The following is a 23,350-nucleotide window of genomic DNA, read 5'->3' as shown; positions in this document are numbered from 1 at the left end:
CCTCTCTCTCTCCCTCTCTGCCTCTCTCCCTCTCTGCCTCTCTCTCCCTCTCTGCCTCTCTCTCTCTGATTTTCTCTCTCCCTCTGCTTTTCTCTCTCCCTCTGCTTTTCTCTCTCTCTCTGCTTTTCTCTCTCTCTCTCTCTCTCTCTCTCTCTCTCCTCTCTCTCTCTCTCTCTCTCTGTATAGTTTTATCCTCAATAAATGCCTGCATACATTTTAAATTGTTCTTACACCCTCTTTCCATCTGTATTCTTGTCCATGCTTTTTTGGTCTCTCTCTCTCTCTCCTCTCTCTCTCTCTCTCTCTCTCTCTCTCTCTCTCTCTCTCTCTCTCTCCTCTCTGATAAGGTTTTCTTCCAGCTGCTCTAGAAATGCCCATCCCAGTTGATTTATGGCACTCTACAATACACAGATTTAAAATTCTTTTACCAGATAACTTTCTCAACAGTCCAACTTAAAATATGATCTTATCAGTTGATAAACCTTTACACCTTTTTATTTGCATGTCAAGTAGAACCTCCTTGTACCAGAATATGACCCCTCCCACCAAGCTTTTCTCCTTAGTTTATTCATTTCGTCCTGATGAAATGACTATGGGTTTTACATTGTATAGTCAATATTACATAATCATTGCTGATATTCTTGTTTTCCAACTTGTTAAATGATTTATTTGACACATAGGGTGTCAATTGCTGTAACCAAGCAAGAAATGTGATACCAGTGCCTCTGTTCTCTGGCTTGTTATGTGTGTGTAAGTTTTAAATATTTGCACATACACAGGTGTGTGTGTGTGTGTGTGTGTAATGCACCCATGCCAGTGCTGCATAAAAGTACCCGGTACACTCTGTAAAGTGGTTGGCATTAGGAAGGGTATCCAGCTGTAGAAACCATGCCGAAACAGACGTGGAACATGGGCAGCTCTTCACCTGGCCAACACCTGTCAAACTGCCCAACCCATGCCAGCATAGAAAATGGACATTAAATGATGATGATAATGATGATATATGCAAGTCAAAATTTTTTTTAAAAAACACAGGAAAAACAGTGAAAGCTTTAGATGAAAAAATAGGAGTGGAAACAAAGTTTTGAGCATGGTTCTTTGTCAGGAAGAGGAAAAAGTTCATCAAGAAGGAAAAGGAGGAAGGAGCAGATAGTCCAGAGAAAAGCATGTGTCATTACATAACCTCCTCTCTCCTGAACTTATATCCATCCCATGCCTCATAGTTAACACCCCATGTCATATCTGCCATCGACCCACACCTCCACTTTTGTTTGCACCCTCTATATTCACTGTGACCTCCATCACCTTTTATCACTATATGGTAATCCCTCAACAATCACAGGTGTTACATTCCAAAACCCCACGCAATAGGTGAAAATCCTTGAAGTAGAAACAGTACTGTACTGTATGATTTATTTATAATTTCTATAATTTGTATATATTTATTTTATTATAAATGCAATACAACACTACAGAAGAATCAGCGTAAACTTAAATAATAAACTGCGATAGGTGAACCACGATGTGGCGAGGGATTAGTGTACATCATGGCCTAGTGGTTAGAGCAGCGGACTTGTGGTCGAGGGATCACAGGTTCAAATCTCAGACTGGGCTATGTGTGTGTGTTTATGAGCGAAAACACCTAAGCTCCATGCGGCTCCAGCAGAAGGTAATGGCAAACTTCTGCTGACTCTTTCGCCACAACTTTCTCTCACTCTTTCCTCCTGCATCTTGCAGCTCACCTATGACAGACTGGTGTCCCGTCCAGGTGGGGAACCTATATGCCAGGGAAACCAGCCCTTATGAGCCAGGCATGGCTCAAGAAGGAACATCTCTCAAACTATTGCAACCTTAAACACCCACTCCATCCATCATCTGTTTATCTTTCATCCTATTCTATTCAGTTATATTATTATTATTATTATTATTCTGTTGCTCTTCACCCTTTCTGTACTGCCACTCATTACCTCCTCTCTCCTGACCAACTTCTATTGACGTCTACTCATCATTCCTATCATTTTCCTCCAATTCACATTTACTATTAACCACTCCTCTGTCCTTGTTCACCATTCACTCCTATCTCTAACCACTTCTCACTCTCCTTTCACATTCTTACTACCTTTACCCACACATCCTTTCATATCTTCTGTTCCACCTCAGTTATTATGCGCGTACACACACCAACCAACCAACTAACCTTGGCACAATTTGAACTCAAAATACAAATAACTTAAGCAAATACAAGGTATCTGATTCTTAAAGTTCTGGTAATCCACCCACTGGATTGGTACTTTTATATCAACCTTGGAAGAAGGAAGGGGAAAGTTGACTTTAGTAAGATTTGAACTCATCGATCATGTGATTATTATCAATGCTGTTGTGTTCTTTACTTCAGATCCCAGAAGGAGGTTTTGCTTTAAAATTAATCAGCAGGAACCTTCCTATATGGTGACAAGTTAAGATGAGCTCAGATCTTTTTATAATTGTGATGCTTGTGCTTATTCTGCATTCTTTGATTTCTGTTTTTTTAATGTATCTTGAAAGTGGGTGTGGATTTTCTTTCCATGCTGCAGTGATAGAATGAACTATTGTACTGAATGTTTTCTGTTAGTCATTTGTAATACATTTTATTGTTGGAGGATACATCACAAGTGTGTTATACGATGCTTCTTTCAAAGCCTCTATACTGAATCAGTTGCATGTCAGTTCCAATTTTTAGGCTGCCTATACCAACATAATAGGTCATTCTAACACAGCCAACTTGGAAAGACCACTGTCCTGTTTAACTCTTTAGCATTGTCATTGCCAGTGCCGCTGGACTGGCTCCTCTGCAGGTGGCACATAAAAAGCACCATTTTAGCGTGGCCACTGCCAGTACTGCCTCACTGGCCCTTGTGCCAGTGGCACATACAAGCACCCACTACACTCTCGGAGTGGTTGGCTTTAGGAAGGGCATCCAGCTGTAGAAACTCTGCCAGATCAGATTGGAGCCTGGTGCAGCCATCTAGTTCGCCAGTCAAATCGTCCAACCCATGCTAGCATGGAAAGTGGACGTTAAACAATGATGATGAAATGTAATGCTTATTTATTCATATTGTTTTAAATTAACCATGCATTGTCTCATAGCTTTGAGATTTCAGTGATGTGATTATTTATTTTTAGAATGACATTATAGGATAAGTGTGAGAGGTTGGATCTAGCTGGTTTGAATATAAAACAGAATATTTGGGACAGATATGGCCAATTTGAATGCTAAAGGGTTAAACACATTCAGAAATCAAAGAATAAGAAATAAGTATTTATGTTTTGGTTATTAGTGTTTTGTATACCCATGATGGTAATTTCTATGAATGCAGACAGCTGAATTTTTGAACTTCAGCAAAAAAATTAAATTAAATTTTATAAGTCATTTATCTCTTTCTTCATGAATGAAGAAATAAAAACATTTTTAATATTGTTGATATGGTATTTTTGAGATGACCTAAATAAGAGGTTGACCAAACCAACATTTTTCTAGGTATTTGGTAACATGTAGTGATATTCTTATAATTTGCAGGTAGAACTACATGTTCATTTGGATGGAGCAATTCGACCAGAGACATTATTTGAAACAGCCAAGTAAGATATATTTTTGTTATTTTTTGCATACAAATATAACCATATATAACTGCATTCAGTGACTTAAAAAAAAAAAATATTCGTACATAATTTAGATTAAATGTAAAATTTAAGTCCAATATTTTTTCTGTATTTCATTTTGTAAACTTGTGCATGGCTGTTGCTAGTACCACCTGACTGGCCCTCGTGCCGGTGGAACGTAAAAGCACCTGTTACACTCTCGGAGTAGTTAGCGTTAGGAAGGGCAACTAGCTGTAGAAACTCTGCCAGATCAGATCAGAGCCTGGTGCAGCTATCTGGTCCGTCAGTCCTCAGTTAAATCATCCAACCCATGCTAGCATGGAAAGCGGACGTTAAACGATGATGATGAAACTGAAAACACAAAATCAGTTCAGCAAAATTGCTTCTATAAATTTTGTCGTTTCATTAAAATTATTGAAAGAAAAATATATGCTCACACGTGTATATAAAAAAATTGCATGTGTATGTGATGAGCTTGTAATGCATAGGATGTCCATAAATTATGTTTACAACTTCTACACTTTCAATCTTCAAATTGTAAAGGTAATTTATTAATAACCTCTGTGTGTGTGTGTGTGATATCATATCCTGAAACCAAGAGAGAGAGAGAAAACGTGTAAAAACTGGTTTAATGAGATCTCCACCACAGCCACCATACTCCTGAGTAATATTCACAAAGCATGTAATACAACCTTGAACTATCACCCATTATATTAAAAAAAAAAATCTCTTTCAAAACTTGGGGAGCAGGAAGAAGGTCAAAAGAAACTTGACTTTACAATTCCAATTTTTCAAATATGAAATGCAAAATCTTGCAAAATTCAGATGCTTACATGGACGTGTGTCTGTACAGTTTTTATGATAGAATACACAGGAACTCTTCTATAGCACAAATCAAATCAGCAGATGGTACATCCTTAACCAAAGACCAATCAAATCAGTAATAGTGGAACACTGGAAGAATGTGTTGAAATCAGAAGTCAAGGAAAAAATTTATGAAGTACAGTCATCCAACACCTTGATAAACTACCAACCTTTATCAAAGTTTTTGATAACAGCTCTAATTTTAGTAAAGAAGTTTCCTGAAGCTGACTTATATGCTAGTAAAGATCTTAAAGTAGTTACCATTTTATCCTTCCACCCTTCCAGCCCTCTCTTTCTCTCCCCCTCACTATCTACCTACTTATCCACTTACTTACCTACCTACATACATACATACATATGTACCTACCTACCAACTCACTTACTTTTCTGGTAGGTTTGAAAACTTGCAACTAACTAATAGAGATCTACTTCGGCAATCAAAGATATGGTGCCAGTTTCCAAAATAAAGGTTATACACTTGATATAGCTCAGGAATTTCAAGATACACAAAGCATTGATCACAAGAGTGACCTGCCTAAATGACACTTATACCCATTTGATGGTGACATAATATACACCTGTTATTTGTCAAAAGGAAATACACAGAAGTAGGACAAGTTGCAGAGGCAGCTAAGTTGTAGTATTCTAGCAACAAAAGTAATGTTTTAAAGACGTTATACTGAAAACCAGTTAGTAGACAACCTGGTTGCAACAAGTGCAAAAGTGATTCACTATTATGCAAGGCTACCTCATATAATAAACTTCTAATATAAATCGTTTGTGAAAATTTACAAGCTTTTTATTAGAATGACTGATGAGGAAAAGTTAACTTTAATCAGATGCAGTTCAGATTTAAACCAGGTTATAGTACCACTGATGCTTCTTTTTTTCCTTGTGAGACAACTGCAAGAGAAGTTTTTAGCTAAGTAAACTAGCATCCACTGACTTGGAGAAGTCCTTTGATATCTGTATTCAGGTGATATTTTAAAAAAATCCTAGATAGAGATGAAGGGCTTGTGAGAGTGGTGCAAACTATTCCCTGAGACACTGTCAGCAAAGTAAAAGTTGTGCAATGAGTTTTATAAGGAATACAATATGCAGACAGGTATCTAATGTAATGCTTATTTATTCACATTGTTTTAAATTAACCATGCATTGTCTCATAGCTTTGAGATTTCAATGATGTGATTATTTATTTTTAGAATGACATTATAGGATAAGTGTGAGAGGTTGGATCTAGCTTGATTCTCAGTCTGTTTCTATTTTAGTTCTCTGGGCTACAACCAAGGAGTTTAAACTTGCTGTGTATAGGAACTCTTATCTGCCCATGACCTAGTCTTTAGAGCAAAATTTGTAGAAGATTTAAAGAAATTACAGATGCAACAAAACCTAGAATTGTGAGACCTTCAAGTAAACTTGGCAAAGACTAAAGTCTTAAGGAGCTGGAAAGAAGATAGGACCCTTTTACCACTGGGAATATGGCTGTACTTAATATGTTGAAAAGGAGTAGGTGTGAACTAATATAGTGTTCCCTTGTAAACTTTGAGTGTGCAAGAAGTTTATTAGATCACAGAGAAAAGTCACTTTGTGACATATTCATTGGGTTAGTTAGTGGTAAGAAACTGAATTTTTTTCTAACCCTCACATTTTTTTTCTTGTCTCCTTTTCTCAGGAACACGTATTTAAAAGTTAACAGCATTGGAGAGCATAAAAATTAAAGCTGTAGTTGAGAAAACGTTGACATGGGGGACTAGAAGCCGTCTGAATATTGGAAAAGAATTACCCAGCATAAAATATCATTTATGTTGACATCGTGACTGCTGCTCAATGCTTTGTGAATGCTGTAAAGGCTATAAAACATGGACAGCTGCAATAAGGGTTACAAGGCCATGGCCAGCAGGAAGGGACACTGTATGCCAGAATTCATCTCCACGTATTTAAATAGGGCTCTATTTAGGTGGCTGTGAAGCTGCTGGAGAGGGTTGTTACTGGAAGGCCATGTGTGGCTGCAGGATTTGACTCCTTACCATAACTCTGGAAATAGTCAGAATTGATTATCAGAGAATTTTCTATGACTGACCATAACCTTGTGGCCTATGCCAGCCCACTTATGCGTACTTTCCTTCATTGGACACTAAACTCTGCTTGCGAAGACCTGTTGAGACAAGTGAAATTGAAATCAAATTCGATGACTGGCATCTGTGCTAGTGGAGCGCTAAGAACACCATTCGAGTGTGATCGTTGCCAGAGCAGCTAACTGGCTTCCGTGCCGGTGGCATGTAAAAAGTACCATTCGATCATGATCATTACTAGCATCGCCTTACTGGCATATGAAAAAACATTCAAGTGAAGTCATTGCCAGTGCTGCTGGACTGGCTCCTGTGCAGGTGGCATGTAAAAAACACCATTTGAGCATGGCCGTTACCAGTACCGCCTGACTGGCCCTCATGACTGTGGCACATAAAAGCACCCACTACACTCTCGGAGTGGTTGGTTGGCATTATGAAGGGCATCAAGCTGTAGAAACTCTGCAAGATCAGATTGGAGCCTGGTGCAGCCATCTGGTTCACCAGTCCTCAGTCAAATCGTCCAACTCATGTTGGCTAGAAAAGCGGATATTAAACGATGATGATGATGACTTCTCCCATGGATTACAATGTGTGGAGCATGGTTGTAAAAGACATCAACTATTCTGCCTGCAGCACCAAGGCTGAGCTGGTGGCCAAGATAAAGGAGGTGTTCAAAGATCTTCTCAGGGACTCTGTGAGGAATGCATGTGCCAGGTTCCAGAACCGTCTTGAGGAGCTCATGGTGGAAGTTTAAGGGTGGCTACTTTGAGTAAACTATTATCCCCCAGCCATAATCTAGTTGATATTGATTTTTGAGTGGGATATTGTGTTTTCTCTTCCCTTTATGCAAACTGTCAAATTTAGCCTGAACACCTTGTATGAAGTGGAAGAAATTCAGAGCTATCATCTCTGCTGGTAACAAAGATTTTCTCTTCAAGCAAATTGTTGATTGTATGATGTTTGATATGAAGTGTGAGACATGGGCATGAGTACAGAGGATGTGTAAAAGCTAGAAAGAAATGGTGTGAGCATTTTTTTTACTTGTTTCAGTCGTTACTGTGGCCATGCTGGTGCACCACCTTGAATTTTGGTCAAATGAATCGATCCCAATACTTTTTCTTAAGCCTAATACTTATTCTATTAGTCTCTTTTGCCAAACTGCTAAGTTATGGGGACATAAACACATCAACACCAGTTGTCAAGTAAGTAGTGGTAGGGAGAAACACTAACACAAAGACACACACACATAAATATGCATTTATACATTGGCCTTTTTTCAGCTTCCATCCACTCACAAGGCTTTGATTGGCCTGCCTACTTATAAGCATGTGTTTTTCTTTTCTTTTTTTCAAAGATAGGCATTTTTAAGTATATCCATATGTGTAAAGATGGGACAGTATTATTCTGTTCACAGGTTTTTCTGAGCTAGTAAAGTTGATATAGTTGATGTTCAGTTTTAATTTCTGTAGATTTATATTTGTGTAGAAAACGTGGTGGGAGGGAACTGCAGAGTGTTGCTGTTTTGGGGATGAAGAGTTTCGTGTAATGTTTGGAGGTGATACACACAGGAATATCTGAATGCTGAAAGTAGGAGAGGTCAGTGTCTGTGAGTGCACATCATCATCATTTAGCATCCACATTTCCATGATTGCATGGGTCAGACAGAATTTGTTGAGGCAGATTTTTCTACTGCCAGATGCCCTTCCTGTCACCAGCCCACATCTATTGCCAACCAAAGTAATATTTCCCTGTGGCCAGGTGTGTTTTTCATAGATTGAAAATTAACAACATCGCTTGTACAACAGTGATACACACACATATACAACATTGCTTTATGACAGTGATGGTAATTGACAACCATCATATTATGTCAAGACAGGAGTACACACACACACACACACACACACACACATACATACAATAAGCTTCTTTGTTTCCATCTACTAAATTCACTTGCAAGGCTTTGGTTGTCCAGGGCTTTTGTAGAAGACACTTGCCTATATTGCTACACATTGGGACAGAACCCACTGAACCTGAGAGACACTGTTGGGAAGAAAGCTTTTCAACCACACAGCTATGCCTGCATCTATATGTATATAGATATACTAGTGGGATAAATTCCATTTTTGTGTTTAAGGAGAAGCTGTGTCAATGACCAACAGTATTAGAGAAGAAATAGGATAATTTGTTTCTTTGAAATCAGTCTAAATGCTGGTCTATTAGTACTAACATGTTAAAAGCGAACATACTGAGTGACCAGAAAATTTTATAATATAGAAATACACTTTCAAAATCTTGTTAACATCACAAAATTGAAAAAATTAGTTGTCACAAAAATAAATACCATGTTTTGTAAATTATTACAAATTTTAATTTATAATATTTTTCTTTTATTCATTAGGCGAAGGAACATAGAACTGAAAGAGAAAACAGTAGAAGAGTTAAGAGAGAGGGTTACAGAGAGTAAAAATGAAGGTTTAGGAGCCATGTTGGATATATTTGGTTACTTCCTGCCAATTATAAAGTAAGAACATATTTCTTGGTATAATTTATTAAATAATTTTGCACTGATTGTTTTAACTTGAGTACCATGTTTATGAAAAAGGGATAAGGCACCAGTGGATTTATTATGTTTTCATTGAAAAATATTTGTGAAACATCATGAAACAGTTAACAGAAATAAAGAGCGATAAAGATTTGCTACAGAACTTTAAATAAGCTTTGTCATAACATCTATTTTTTATTTCTTTTTCAGAGGTGACAAACAAGCTATTGCACAAATAGCAAAAGATTTTTGTGAAGATAGTGCTAAACAAAATATTTACTATGCAGAAGTACGGTTTGCCCCTCATATTCTTGCAGATGAAAACTTATCTGCAAGAGATGTTGTGAAAATTGTTTTAGATGCATTAAAAACAAGCTGTGCAGAACATAAAATAATAATTAAGGCTATCTTGTGTTGTATGAGAAACATACCTAGTAAGTACAATTTACAAATTTCTTTTTGGAGTTTGGATGATGAACCTATGAAACTTTAGGTTGCATGAAGCTGAATCAAGATTGTTATTAATAAATATTGGGTTGTCTGGAAAGTTTGTGCCGATTTATAGTAGCTTACCTTTTAACTTATTTTAGAACATGGTTGAGTCCATAAAATAGGATTTGACTACACCTATCTTTTCATGGAAGAAGGTTTATGTTCCTATAACCTGTGTTAATTCTGTAACCCTTTAATAAGAAAGTTCACTTTCAGCACTTGATGCTTTGGGAACCAGACAAAAATTGCTGCGGCTCAGCTGGGATGTGTTACCCCACCCTCCATATTCACCAGATATTGCTCCTTTGGATTTCCACTTATTCAGGTCTCTTCAGAATAGTCTTAATGGTAAAAATTTCAATTGCTTGGATGACATAAAAAGATACCTTGATGAATTCTTTGCCATGAAACCACCTCAATTCTGGGATGAGGGTATTTTCAAGTTAAAGGAAAGATGGAGATGCATTGTGCAACAAAATGGTTGATTAAAAATGTAATGGCAAGTATTTACTGACCTTTTTCTTTCCTTTAAAAATCGGCATGAACTTTCCAGACAATCCAATAATAATATATGAAATGCCTATCAAATGTGTTGAATGCTTCTTTCATTTTTATGATATTCACTACTTGTTACATTATGAATATCTAAGATGTTCCTTTTACCTTAAAGTATTTCTTTAGATTTCAATTTTCAGCTACAAAATATTAAGATTACTCTGAATAAGCTTTACAATGGGACACTCAATGACATAAACATTTGATAGTTTAATAGTTGAGTTTTAACTTGTCCCCCCCCCCCCCACGCCTGCCCTATATCATTTTATTGTGAACTTTTCCATGCTTGACAGAATTTGTTGAGGCACATTTTCTACAATTGATTTGCCAGCTCTCACCTGTTTCCAAGTAAGGTAATATTTCCCTGTGGCCAGACATGTTTCAATAGAAGATTGAAACCAAATGCACCACTTGTTTGACAGTGATGCTCATTTACAACTATCATGCAATATCTCATGACAAGGAGATATATGAACACACATAAGCATGACAGGTTACTTTGTTTCAGTTTCTGCCTTACAAAGCTTTTTTTGGCTCAAGTATAAGACCAAGTGAACTTCTTAACTACTCAGCAATTCCTGCACCCATCACACATGCATGCACCCATCACACATACACACATGTTATGTATTTTGTATAATGTCACTTATGAATTTGCTGTATAGCTGAGATTTAAAATTTAAATTGCTAAATCATTGTGTGATTTATAAATTTTAACTGGTCACTGTGGAGAAGAATTATTGCATTCTTACACATTTTTGGAAACCTAAGTTACGCAAGACACCTCATAAAACTAGATTTATAATATCTGGAGCAAAGCAAAGTAAAGTATGAAGAGACAAATAGTGATTTTAGTTAATGAAATGTTTAGTGTGATTAGAGCAGTTTTTGTTAGATATCCTTCAGCTATTTGCCAAAGTTCTAGAGTTAGTTTATTGAAGAGCAATGGAAATTTTGAAAAAGAAAAAAAAAATAGGCATGTGAGGATAATTCACCCAATGATTTTCTATACTGTATTCTTGGCATTAGGAAAAGCATCCAGCCACGGAAACTATGCTGCCACAGACAGTTGGAGTCTGGTCTGTTCCCTGCTAGCTAGCTCCATGTCCAACCGTCCAACCCATGCCAGCATGGCGATCGGACATTAAATGGAGTTGATGATATACTGATTTAGATTTAAAACTGGTTGAGGCAGGGGAATATTTGAATATATCTAGTGTATGGAGTCACCATCTAATAGATCTAGTGTATGGCATGTATATAATTAATCCTTTAGCATTCTGATTACTTCATCAAATGTTGTTTATTTATTCACATTGTTTTACATTAATCATGTATTATCTTGTAGCTTCAAGATTTTGATGATGTGATCACTTATTTTTAGAATGACATTGTAGGGCAGGTGTAAGAGGTCACATTTGGTCAGTTTCAGGATAAAACAGGTAAAATATTTAGGCTGGATATGGCCAGTTTAAATGCTAAAAAGTTAAATATAAGAGAACTTTATGTCTTGTATAAATTACAATGAGTTAATGTATACGTTTCATTTGAGAGTAAAATGTTAAGGCAAATTAGAGGCACTCTTAGGTGATAGGAGCAGTTGAAATTCTTTATTAGCTGACTTATTCTTAACATCTTATGAATTCAGTTTCTTTAGTGATTTATGAAAAAGGAAAAAAGTTATGTTTACTTAGGCAGCTAAGTGGCATTTGTAGATACATAGATGGTATTTTTGGTCCAGATTATAGGTTTATTAATACAGTTCTATATTTAAGAGATGAGGAATTATGTATATTATTTACATTTGATGGATATTTGTCCTCATCTTGTTTGTTAACACATTTTGGCTGATATACTCTCCAGCCTTCTTCAGGTGTCTTGGGGAAATTTCAAACCTGGGTTCTCATTCCTAAGGTATTTTTCGATGTTATTATTATTGTTATTGTTCAGGTCACTGCTTGGAATCGAACTCGGAATCTTGGGGTTAGTAGCCCACACTCTTAACCACTACACCATATGCCTGTGGGCAAGTATGGAGTGAATTTTAGGGCTTATAAATCTAATATTTTTCTATCCTTCCTTAATACGAGTTCCCATATGCTGCTCATATCTGCACTTGGTCTGCTTAGGAGGTTGTTGTGTCCTAGCATATGTGCTGCTTCTTTTAGTTTTCATATTTTCCAGTGATGTTCTCTGTCTATTATTTTAACATCATCCCACAGTGGGGGTCTCCATTTTTCCATACATGATCAGCTATACCTGATTTATCAATATCTCCTTGTGTCACAGCTTTGTGATGTTCCTCTATCCTTATTTTGAGGAGGCGGCATGTTTCGCCTTTGTATAACCTACCACAGCTGCATGGGATGGAGTACACACAGTCTTTGGTCATATTCTCTTCTATTGGTGGTTTTACTCGAAGGAGATATTTGCGAAGTGTTGTATTACTCTTGAATACTGTCCTGATGTCATATGGGCCGCATATCTTTTGTATCTTTTCAGAGAAGCCTTTCACATAGGGTAGACAGACTGTGGACAGTTTATTGGCCTCATCCTTTCTCTTCTTCATAATTGGAGTGTATAGCATACTTTTGGGTTAGTTGTTGCATAACAGGTCATTATTGAGCTTCATCATTTCTTCGTGGTGTGTATCATGATCGCTACTTATATTCTTTGTATGATGTTTTAGGCACTGAGCAATCCCTCTCTTTACACTGTATGGATGGTGGGAATTGAAGTTGAGGTATCTTCCAGTAAATTCGGCTTGCGGTATCCAGATGTCCTGAATCCATACTTGGTGCATGTTATTGTCTTTTTCCTTTTCCATTGTGAACTGTATGGATGGCTTTATTGAGTTCACATGATCTAACAGCACTTGGACATCTTCCTGGTGGGGCCAGAGTATAAAGGTGTCATCAAAATATCGTAGCCATAGTGTTGGTTTTAGCGGTGTTGATCCTAGAGCCAAATTCTCAAAGTATTCCATGTATATATTGGCTATTACTGGTGATAATGGCAAACCCATAACTAAACCCTCCTCTTGTCAATATGTATCAGTGTCCATACTGATGTAGGTAGTCTCTACACAGAAGGTCAACATTTCCATCAAGTTTCTTATTGATATACTAGTGCGTTCTTTTAGATGGGTGTCTGTCACTAGTTTTTCTTGTATCATTGATAGTGCTTCACCAGTTGGGACTTCGGTGAACAGGCTTATCACATCTAGACTCACCATCTGGTTGGATTCAGTGGGAGTATCCTTGATCAATTCTGTGAAGTGGGTGGAATAATACTAATAACATCGAAAAATACCTTAGGAATGAGAACCCAGGTTCGAAATTTCCCCAAGACACCTGAAGAAGGTTGGAGAGTATATCAGCCAAAACGTTGTGTTAACAACAAACAAGATGAGGACAAATATCCATCTAATGTAAATAATAGGTTTTTTTAATGTTTATTTTATAAAGTTTACCTGAAAGATTTGGAGGCTAGCAGAAGTAGTAAGGATGCTAATAAGATTATCTGAATGTTTCAGTTAAGGTTTGTAGAGTTACTTATGAAGAGTTACTTATACATGAAGACTGGCAAGTTTTGAGTTTAATTTTGAATTTGTGAATATTGCAGTACAGGTTGTAAGATTTGGCAAAATAAGTAATAGAAAGGATTTACTGTTTGAGTTTACTAATAATTTTATTGGATATTTAAGTAAGGTTAGGTTTTAATGCTAAAAAATAATTAGGCAATTTAATTGTAGGTGCAATTTACACTATGACATAAAGTAAATTCAGGGTCATATCAAGCTTGTGGTTTGATTGACAATTAGATGCTTATTGTTACTGCTTTAATCTGAAATATGTTGGTTTAATTTATTAGAATATATTCTAGGGTTTTTTAGAAAACATGACCCAAGTAGTAGTTTGTCTCTCGATTTCTCACTTCTACTTTGCCCTTGTCTTCCTCTGAGTTTCAGCTAGCAATAGAAATGTTTCTTTTGCACATGAAAGCTTTACTGGTAGGACAAAGCAATAATGTCTCTTTGATTGTATAGTCTATGATTGTAAGCTACCAATCTAGCCTCATTGTATACTATCCTTTGAATTAAGGTATATTTCTTTGTTTAGTATACTTTCTCTTTACTCTTTTACTTGTTTCAGTCATTTGACTGGCCATGCTGGAGCACCACCTTTAGTCTTATTTTTTAGTCTTGTATGCCTAGTACTTATTCTATCGGTCTCCTCCGCCGAACCGCCAAGTTACGGGGACGCAAACACACCAGCATCGGTTGTCAAGCAATGTCGGGGGGACAAACACAGATACACAAACATGCACAGACACACACACATATATACACGCACATATATACGACAGGCTTCTTTCAGTTTCTGTCTACCAAATCCACCCACAAGGCTTTGGTCGGCCCAAGGCTATAGTAGAAGAGACTTGCCCATGGTGCCACGCAGTGGGACTGAACGCGGAACCATGTGGTTTGTAAACAAGCTACTTACCACACAGCCAAAGTCAGCAGATGTTTTTTGCATTAGTTTTGTAAATGACCTAAGCCTGCTTCATAACTATATTCAAACTAATATTTGTAATTTGGTTGAGTAAATGGAGTCTAACAGTGTAACATACTCGAAGCCATAACTTCACCAGAGAATTGAAAGAATATTTTGAAAGAGACCCTGGGATAGAATTTACTAATGTTCTTTGGGTTTTTTATTTATTCATTTATTTATCTGTCACACATATCTTTGAGGAAATCTTAAGGAAGTTCAGAACTGGCTTTGAATGTGCTCTCTTGAAGAACTGCAAAATAAGTGAGATTTTATTGAGAGAGCTTTGTGGGGAAATGTTTCAAAACAATCATATTAATAAAGTGTCCGTGTGTACATGAACATCCATATATATATATATATACACATACATACAAAGAATGCACACTCATACATGTGTCTATGGGAATATTTGTAGAAATTGCTAAAGACGTACTTCAGCTGTGTAATGAGTTTAAAAATGATGGTGTTGTTGGAATAGATGTGGCAGGTGCAGAGTTCTTCCCCACTCCAACTGAAATTAGAGATGTTTTCAAGGTTTGTAATAATTTCTCATATTATTTATATTTTCATCCTGGATTAAATTTCTCTATTGTCATTTGTAGACACGCATACATGTCTATTAATCCTATTGAAAATAAGATTAATAGTTGATACTTGATCTGTTTTTTGCATTTTTTCTTTAAATGATGATCTTCTAAAACATAATTCCCTCATATCTCTTCAAAGCACATGAACTTATCCTCTTTTTAGCAGGCTGCCATTACAGTTTTATAACTTGCAAAATCTGTAAATTTCTTGCTTAACTTTGTCTGCCTGAAGAAAATCAAATTGCATAGCATCTGTCTCAATCCTGAACTATACATAAAATCTTACAAGCTTTGAATAAACAACAAATAAGTTGATTAATTTTAATATTGACAACTGTGCATTGAGAATGTCTATTTCATTTAAGTTGAGTTAAAAGGTATTTTATTTACCTACGCACAGTTTCATTTCATTAAAATAACATAATCTGCAATATAAAATACTTTTGAAACAAAAGCACTTCATTTCTAGATATGGCACAATATATGAAGATCTTATTTACTTTTTATTCAAGGAAGCCCATAAGCTAGGAATTCATCGTACAGCACATGCTGGAGAAATTGGAGGACCTCCTAATGTTAAAGAGGTAAAGTTTTCCTTTTGAAATTTTAATAGAATTTTTTTTCTTTTTTCTTCAAAATTTTGATTTTTAATTTATCTCAATATTTTATGAACCCTTTCAGTAAACTATGACCCTTAGCATATTTTACATTGACTTTCATATTTTCTAAATAAATTGATAAAAACTGTTTTAATCTATATGTGATGGCTGTCTGTAACCACTATTTCATAGTATGTGGGTTACACGTGTCACCACTGAGCTGTGTTAGTTGTTGTAATGGCCACTATGAGAACTGTTTGCGATTTGGTGCACCTGTTGATATAGCTGCATACTAACCTCTGATTCATAGAGAGTTCAATTAAATTAATTTGGCTGTAGATCAAATTCATCCATAAGTTCACATCACTGACACACCATAAATATTGTTTGCTCTTTATCAGAAGAGGTTCAATACAAGTATATAGCTGAAATAAGAATTATTTAGTTTATTTTTGTGGTACTTAAACACAAGATAACAAACTCATTGAAAAAATAAATGCTTTTGATTTTCAAATTCATTATGCTCTATGCATGTTTTATAATATAATTCAAATAAGGAAGTGAAAATGATCATTTAAATTAGTTTGCCAACTTGTTTTGCCAAATGCTTCATCTTCAGCTTTCTCTTTTAATATTTGGGAAAGAAGCAAGTGTTAGGCTCAAAAAAGGATTTTTTTTCTTCTTTTTAAACAAATAAAAGCTATTGTTACATTCATAATTAGAAAAATAATGACACAACTAGGACAAAGAAAGCATTGATTTTGTGGAGCTATTCAAGGAATTCAACGCCCATAAAGAAATATTACTGGATAAAGACCTCAATGTTACTAAATAATTTTTGTTACTTTTTAGGTAATAATTCTTCTTTATTTAAGCTTAAAGTCAGCAATTTTGAGGGGAGGGGAAAAATTGGTTACATCAACCCCCAGCAACTGACTGATACTTTATTTTGTCAGCCCTATCATGCACATTTTAAATCTGATATAATAGAATGCCAAAATACATCAGAAACAACCAAGCTTTAGCTTGCATTGGCTCTGGAAGTTGTATCACAACTGCAACAAACCAAAGTTAATAACTATTTAGTACAATTTTATATCGTTGCTGTAGAATAGACCTTATTACCTGAAAAGTAAGGTAACAAGCTGACAGATTTGTGAGTGGCATTTCTTTGGGCTCTTTACATTCTGAGTTCAGCTTTGTCTTTCATCCTTTTAGGGCTGACAAAATAAAGTATCAGTCAGTTGCTGGGGGTTGATGTAACCAATTTTCCCCCTCCCCTCAAAATTGCTGATTTTAAGCTTAAATAAAGAAGAATTATTACCTAAAAAGTAACAAAAATTATTTAGTAACATTGAGGTCTTTATCCAGTAATATTTCTTTATGGGCGTTGAATTCCTTTCTTATATTTGAAATGAAGGTTAATCAGTTTTAAAACTTCATTTTCTTCCTCTAGGCTGTAGATGATATGTTTGCTGAACGTGTAGGCCATGGTTACCATGTTATTGAGGATGATCATCTTTACAAACAAATAAGGAATGATAACATTCACTTAGAGACTTGCCTAGTTTCAAGCTTCAGGACACAGGCATTCTTAGGAGAAATACAAAATCATCCAGTTACTACGTAAGCTGTTTTCTCTTTTTCTTCAAACTGATGTACAATTTCTCTTTTGGTTGCTATTAACTTCCTTTTCTTTTTATCCTATTTTTAACCAGCATAATGTATTCTGCAAGAATATCTCTTGAATTCTCAAAATTAAAATTATCTTTTTTAAAGGTTTTTAAAAGATGATGCTAATTTCTCTTTGAACACTGATGATCCCACAGTCTTTGCTACCTGTCTTCACAATGACTATGCCATGGCAGAAAAAGCTGGTTTTAGCAAAGATCAGATTATAAAGACTGTAAGTATGCTTAGTCTTTGCTTTTATTTATATTTCCCAATACTTATTATATATACAGTTAAGTACTTGAGAAAAATAATAAATATAACGGGTGGATTATTTTCAAATGAATTAAATTTTGTTATATTTAAAAGACTGATTATGATAATTTCTGTAGTTTGCAATATTACCTCCTTTTTTTTTTTAATATAGCAATTTTTTTTCCTGTTCTATTCATGCTTTGACAATTTGTTCAAATTAACCATTTTATGGTGATAGAATATTTCATCATCATTGTCTTAACGTCATCTTTTCCAAGCTTTTATGGGTCAGACAGAATTTATTGAGACAAATTTTCTATAGCCAGATGCTCTTCCCATCACAAATTTTCACTTGTCTCCAAGTAAGGTGATATTTCCCTGTAACCGGAAATGTTTTCACAGAAAATTGAAAACAAATGACACTATTTGTATGACCATAACACTCGTTTAAATGCTAATCTACTGAAATAACAAAATTTTAATTGCTTGGGTAGAATGATTATTATTCTAGTTTTTATCAACAATTTTTTTCTCTACCTCTGCTGGCAACTAAGGGCCTCTTACACAGGATGAAAGGTAGACTGTATGATGCATGTGTGCAAACTGACAAGCTACACAGCAGTGAAACATGGGTCTCGACTGCTGAAGCAATGTGTAGGCTTGACAGAAATGAAGCTAGTATAATCCCCTGGATGTGTAATGTCGGTGTGCATACACAACAGTGTGTGAGCACCCTGAAAGTAAAGTTGGACATAAGAAGCATCAAATGTGGTGTACAAGAGAGATGACTGAGCTGGTATGGTCATGTGTTATGTATGGATGAGGACAGCTGTGTGAGAAAGTGCCACACCCTAACTGTGGAAGGAACCTGTGGAAGAGGTAGACCCAGGAAGACATTGGATGAGGTGAAGCATGACCTTTGAACATTGGGCCTCACAGAGGCAATGACAGACGACTGAGACCTTTGGAGATATGCTGTGATTGAGAAGACCTGGCAACTAAAGAGAGATTGCAGCCAGTGTTGCATGTCTGGCCCATTTAAAAGTACCCTTGATGCGTCGGGCGATATAATATGCTTGAGAAGACCTGTTGAGTCAAATAAAACCAAAATCTTAGCTGTGGCCAGTGCCTCCTGACTGGCTCCCGTTCTGGTGGCATGTAAAATGCATCATCCGAACATGGTCGATGTCAGTGGCACATAAAAAGCACCATCTAAACATGCCCGATGCCAGTACCCCCTGACTGGCTCCCGTACTGGTGGCACATAATAAGCACTATCCAAACATGGTTGATGCCAGGCCCACCTGACTGGCTCCTATGCTGGTGACATGTAAAAAGCACTCACTATACTCTCGAAGTGGTTGGCATTAAGAAGAGCATCCAGCTGTAGAAACATTGCCAGATGAGATTGGAGCCTGGTGCAGACCTCAGTCAAACCATCTCCAGACCTCAGTCAAACACTCCAACCCATGCTAGCATGGAAAACGGACGTTAAACAATGGTGATGATGATGATACAACCAATAACAGAATTATTAGTTTTTCATTTCAGTTATTCCATTCAGATTTGTTCTGTTTCATTAATACAATACTTCCATTTTTTATTTTCTAGATTTTTAATGCTGCAAGATCCAGTTTTTTGCCAAAAGCTGAACAGAAAGATCTTTTGAATCATCTTAAAAAAATTTATCCGGGAGACTATTAATTGAAATATTTCTTCAATTGTATCACAAGCAGCAAATTGACTAAATGATATTTATAATGAAAACTGAATGTTGTAAACACTAAAATTTTAAGTGATTATATTAATCCTGGTGAACTCTCATTAATTGTAAAAAAATTTAAAAATTAAAAATAAAAACAGAAAGAAAATTATGAAAAAAATTGTCTAACAAACATTGTGAATAGACAAAATCTTCCTTCCATGAAAACGCCAATATTGAAACTAGTGTGGTGATTATGTCCTCAATTAATGCAGATTATCTGCTATGCTAATATTCTTTGTAGGTATGAAAACTCATACCAACATTTTGCTAACTTTTTATACTGTCATCTATTGAAAGTGAAATCAAATATTTAAAAATAAACCTGCTTTATTTTGTTCCATATTAGATTGTTATTACTTTATTTCCAGTGCTGCCTTGGTACAAGGAAAGTTACTTTCAGTGTCTTCAACAATCAGTATCTATTAGTGGACAAAATTAGAATAAGGAGATTAAGATTGATGCAGGCAGTATTAATGTGAAGAAGAAAATATCTCATTGGGATATTTAATTATCCAAATCATTCATTTATTATAGATTTTATTATACATTATCACTTCATCATCCTCATTTAATGTCTGTTTTCTATGCTGGTATGGGTTGAATAGTTTGACCAAAGCTGGAGAGCTGCACTAGGTTCCAGAATGATTTGGCATGGTTACTATGGCTGGATGCCCTTCCTAATGCCAACCACTTTACAAAGTGTGCCATGTGCTTTGTACATGGCCCAGCACAGGTAATTTTTACATGGTACTAGTATGGGTAATTTTTATGTGGCACCAACCAACACGGGTGCTTTTTACATGGCACTAGCACAGTGCTCTTTGCAAGACAAAAAGCCCTTCAGCTGGGAGTGGAGCAAATATGATCTTTTATCTTTTGTTTCAGTCATTAGGCCTTGAATAATTTTAATCAAATGAATTGACCCCACTGCTTACTTTCTTTTTAAGCCCAGTACTTTTATCTGTGTTTTTGCTGAACAGCTAAATTATGAGAATGTAAACACACCAACACCAGTTGTCAAGCAGCGGTGGAGGACAAGCAGGAATGCACACACACATGAAGGCGGCGAGCTAGCAGAAACGTTAGCACGCCGAGCGAAATGCGTAGCCGTATTTCGTCTGCCGTTACGTTCTGAGTTCAAATTCCGCCGAGGTAGACTTAAATTAAGTACCAGTTACGCACTGGGGTTCGATATAATCAAATTAATTCGTTTGTCTGTCTTTGTTTGTCCCCTCTGTATTTAGCCCCTTGTGGGTAGTAAAGATATAGGAATGCACACACACACACAGATATAGAAACACGTCAGGCTTCTTTCAGTTTCTATCCACCAAATCCACTCAAAGCCTTTGAATGGTCCAAGGCTCTATTTGAAGACACTTGCATAAGGTACCATGTGGTTGGGAAGCAAACTTCTTACCACACAGCCATGTCTGCACCTTATATATAGAAGTAATGAAAGAAATTAAAGCTAATAGACTTTATGAAAGGATAAATTTTTTAATCTAATACAAGACAATTTAGACTGATACAGAGAAATTAGATCCTGTAATAAAGGGGTTTTTCTTTCTGTTTATTTATTTTGATCAGCAGGGAATGGCTCAGGAGTGGATGTGTGATAAGTAGCTTACTTACCAACCACATGGTTCCAGGTTCGGTCCCACTGCGTGCCACCTTGGGTAAGTGTCTTCTACTATAGACTCGGGCCAACCAAAGCTTTGTGAGTGGATTTGGTAGATGGAAACTGAAAGAAGCTCGTCGTATATATGTATATATATGTGTGTGTCTGTGTTTGTCCCCCCAACATTGCCTGACAACCGATGCTGGTGTGTGTACGTCCCTGTAACTTAGCAGTTCAGCAAAAGAGACCAATAGAATAAGTACTAGGCTTACAAAGAATAAGTCCTGGGGTCGATTTGCTCGACTAAAGGCAGTGCTCCAGCATGGCCACAGTCAAATGACTGAAACAAATGAAAGTGAGCAAGCAAATTGTTAAAAAAAACTAAGATGTTATTAGGATACTTTTAATAGTTTAGTCAGGAGGAATGAGTTGCATTCATGACCTTCACAGTCTCTCTGAGACTGAAATTAATTACCAGTCAACAACTGCAAAAGAGAAGAAAATATGATCTGAGAAGAAATTGTAGAGGATTGACACCTTCTGGTAGAAGGCTAGTACAAGACCAGACAGACAGATGGGGGTGGAAGTGGAAGTATAAGTGGTAAGTGAAGGGAAGTAAAGTGCATTGGGTGGAGATAGCACCAACCAGTCAGCTCAGAGAAGCTGAACTATTGTAGCATGGAGATGGAGTTGATAAGGTAGTGTGAGAAAACAGGTCCTAGTTCATTGATGAGTGACTCTTTGCTAATCAGTTTTGGATAAATTGTGCAGCAGCTACAACTCTGTCCCAGATGTGGAAGCAGTGTTCTATTGAGCACTATTCACTTGAAAGTCAGCAACTTTTTGGAACTGAAATATTTTCTCTATTTATCTTTTCTCTTCAAACACTATTCAAAAAATAGAAATACTATCACATTCAACAATGTCTAAGAGAGCAACGTAAGATTTTTCATCTCCTTCAATTTTGAATTTAGATCCCACCAATGTCAACTTGGGCTTTCATCTTTCAGGGATCAATAAAATAGTAATCTGGGGTGGTAGTCTGGTAGGAGCATTATGGTATTTGCTCTTAATATTCTGAGTCCAAATACTACTATGGCTTACTTAACATCCCATCCCAACCTGGTCCTTCAATACACTTAGTGGACTCGGTTGTTTTGTTTGTTTGTTTGTTTTTGCAAGTATTTGGATTAGATCTGCTTTTTGAGTAAAACAATATATCTATTTCAGTCATTGAATTGTGGCCATACTGGGGCACTATATTAAAGGGTCTTTGAACAAATTGAGCCCAGTACTTATTTTTTTTAAAACCCAGTATTAGTTCTATTATTCTCTTACACTGACCCACTAAATTACAAGGATATAAACAAATGCCAGTTGCCCCACAGCAGTGGGGGACAGGCACAAACAAACATAATACCTTATATATATATATATATAAATATATATATATTCAATTTCTCTCTACCACAGTGATTTTCAACCAGGGTTCCGCCAGCACAGTCCAGGGGTTCCGCAAGAAGTTACAAAACTGCTAAAATCGGCAGTAATTTTTAAGTCTCCTGTGCAAATATGTGTGCATAAGACTATTAAATTATTGCACAGGGGATCCTCAAGCCAGTGGAATGTTTCCTTGGGGTTCCGCTCCAGCAATAAGTTTGAAAAGCACTGCTCTACCAAATCCACTCACAAGGCTTTGGTCAGCCCAGGGTTATAGTAGAAGACCCTTGTTCAAGGTACCATGCCATGGGACTGAACCTGGAATCATGTGATTGGGAAGCAAACTTCTTACCACACAGCTACACCTAATAGATGATGTATATAAATAATCCTATTTTTAATTTTTGGATGCTCTTTATTCATTTCTATTTTTGTCATCAAAATCCATTTTTTTTTTCAGTTCTAAATTCAAACCCATAACTGAGGCATCCATGCCATCAACAGAGATTAAATATTTCCATTAACAAATCTCTTGAAAGCAATCAGTAGTACATTCTGTCATCTAATTCAAAAAATATTTTGAAATTACTAGATGTTGAACTTTGCTCTTTGTTATATTCTTTCAAATTCCATCAAAGCAGAAAGAGCCTTATCTGTGGTAGGGCTCTTTGTTAGAAAAATGTAATCATTTTGAA

General features: G+C 36.3%; 1 protein-coding gene across 2 annotated transcripts in view; it reads left to right on the top strand.

Moving 5' to 3' along the window:
* The window catches only part of LOC115209884 (adenosine deaminase), a 37,509-nt gene extending 17,570 nt beyond the window's left edge, over window positions 1–19,939 (top strand). For both annotated transcript variants that reach the window (XM_029778466.2, XM_029778467.2), the window contains exons 2-9: window positions 3,557–3,618; window positions 8,974–9,096; window positions 9,328–9,551; window positions 15,136–15,254; window positions 15,820–15,891; window positions 17,363–17,532; window positions 17,686–17,812; window positions 19,444–19,939. In XM_029778466.2, the coding sequence (XP_029634326.1) occupies window positions 3,557–3,618; window positions 8,974–9,096; window positions 9,328–9,551; window positions 15,136–15,254; window positions 15,820–15,891; window positions 17,363–17,532; window positions 17,686–17,812; window positions 19,444–19,536 (990 nt within the window). In that variant the 3' untranslated portion in view covers window positions 19,537–19,939. The remainder of the gene's footprint in view (window positions 1–3,556; window positions 3,619–8,973; window positions 9,097–9,327; window positions 9,552–15,135; window positions 15,255–15,819; window positions 15,892–17,362; window positions 17,533–17,685; window positions 17,813–19,443) is intronic.
* Window positions 19,940–23,350: the final 3,411 nt, after the last annotated feature.

Source organism: Octopus sinensis, linkage group LG3, assembly GCF_006345805.1.
Source record: "Octopus sinensis linkage group LG3, ASM634580v1, whole genome shotgun sequence".
Classification (NCBI taxonomy): Eukaryota; Metazoa; Mollusca; class Cephalopoda; order Octopoda; family Octopodidae; genus Octopus; species Octopus sinensis.
This window is presented reverse-complemented; position numbering and strand designations above follow the sequence as displayed.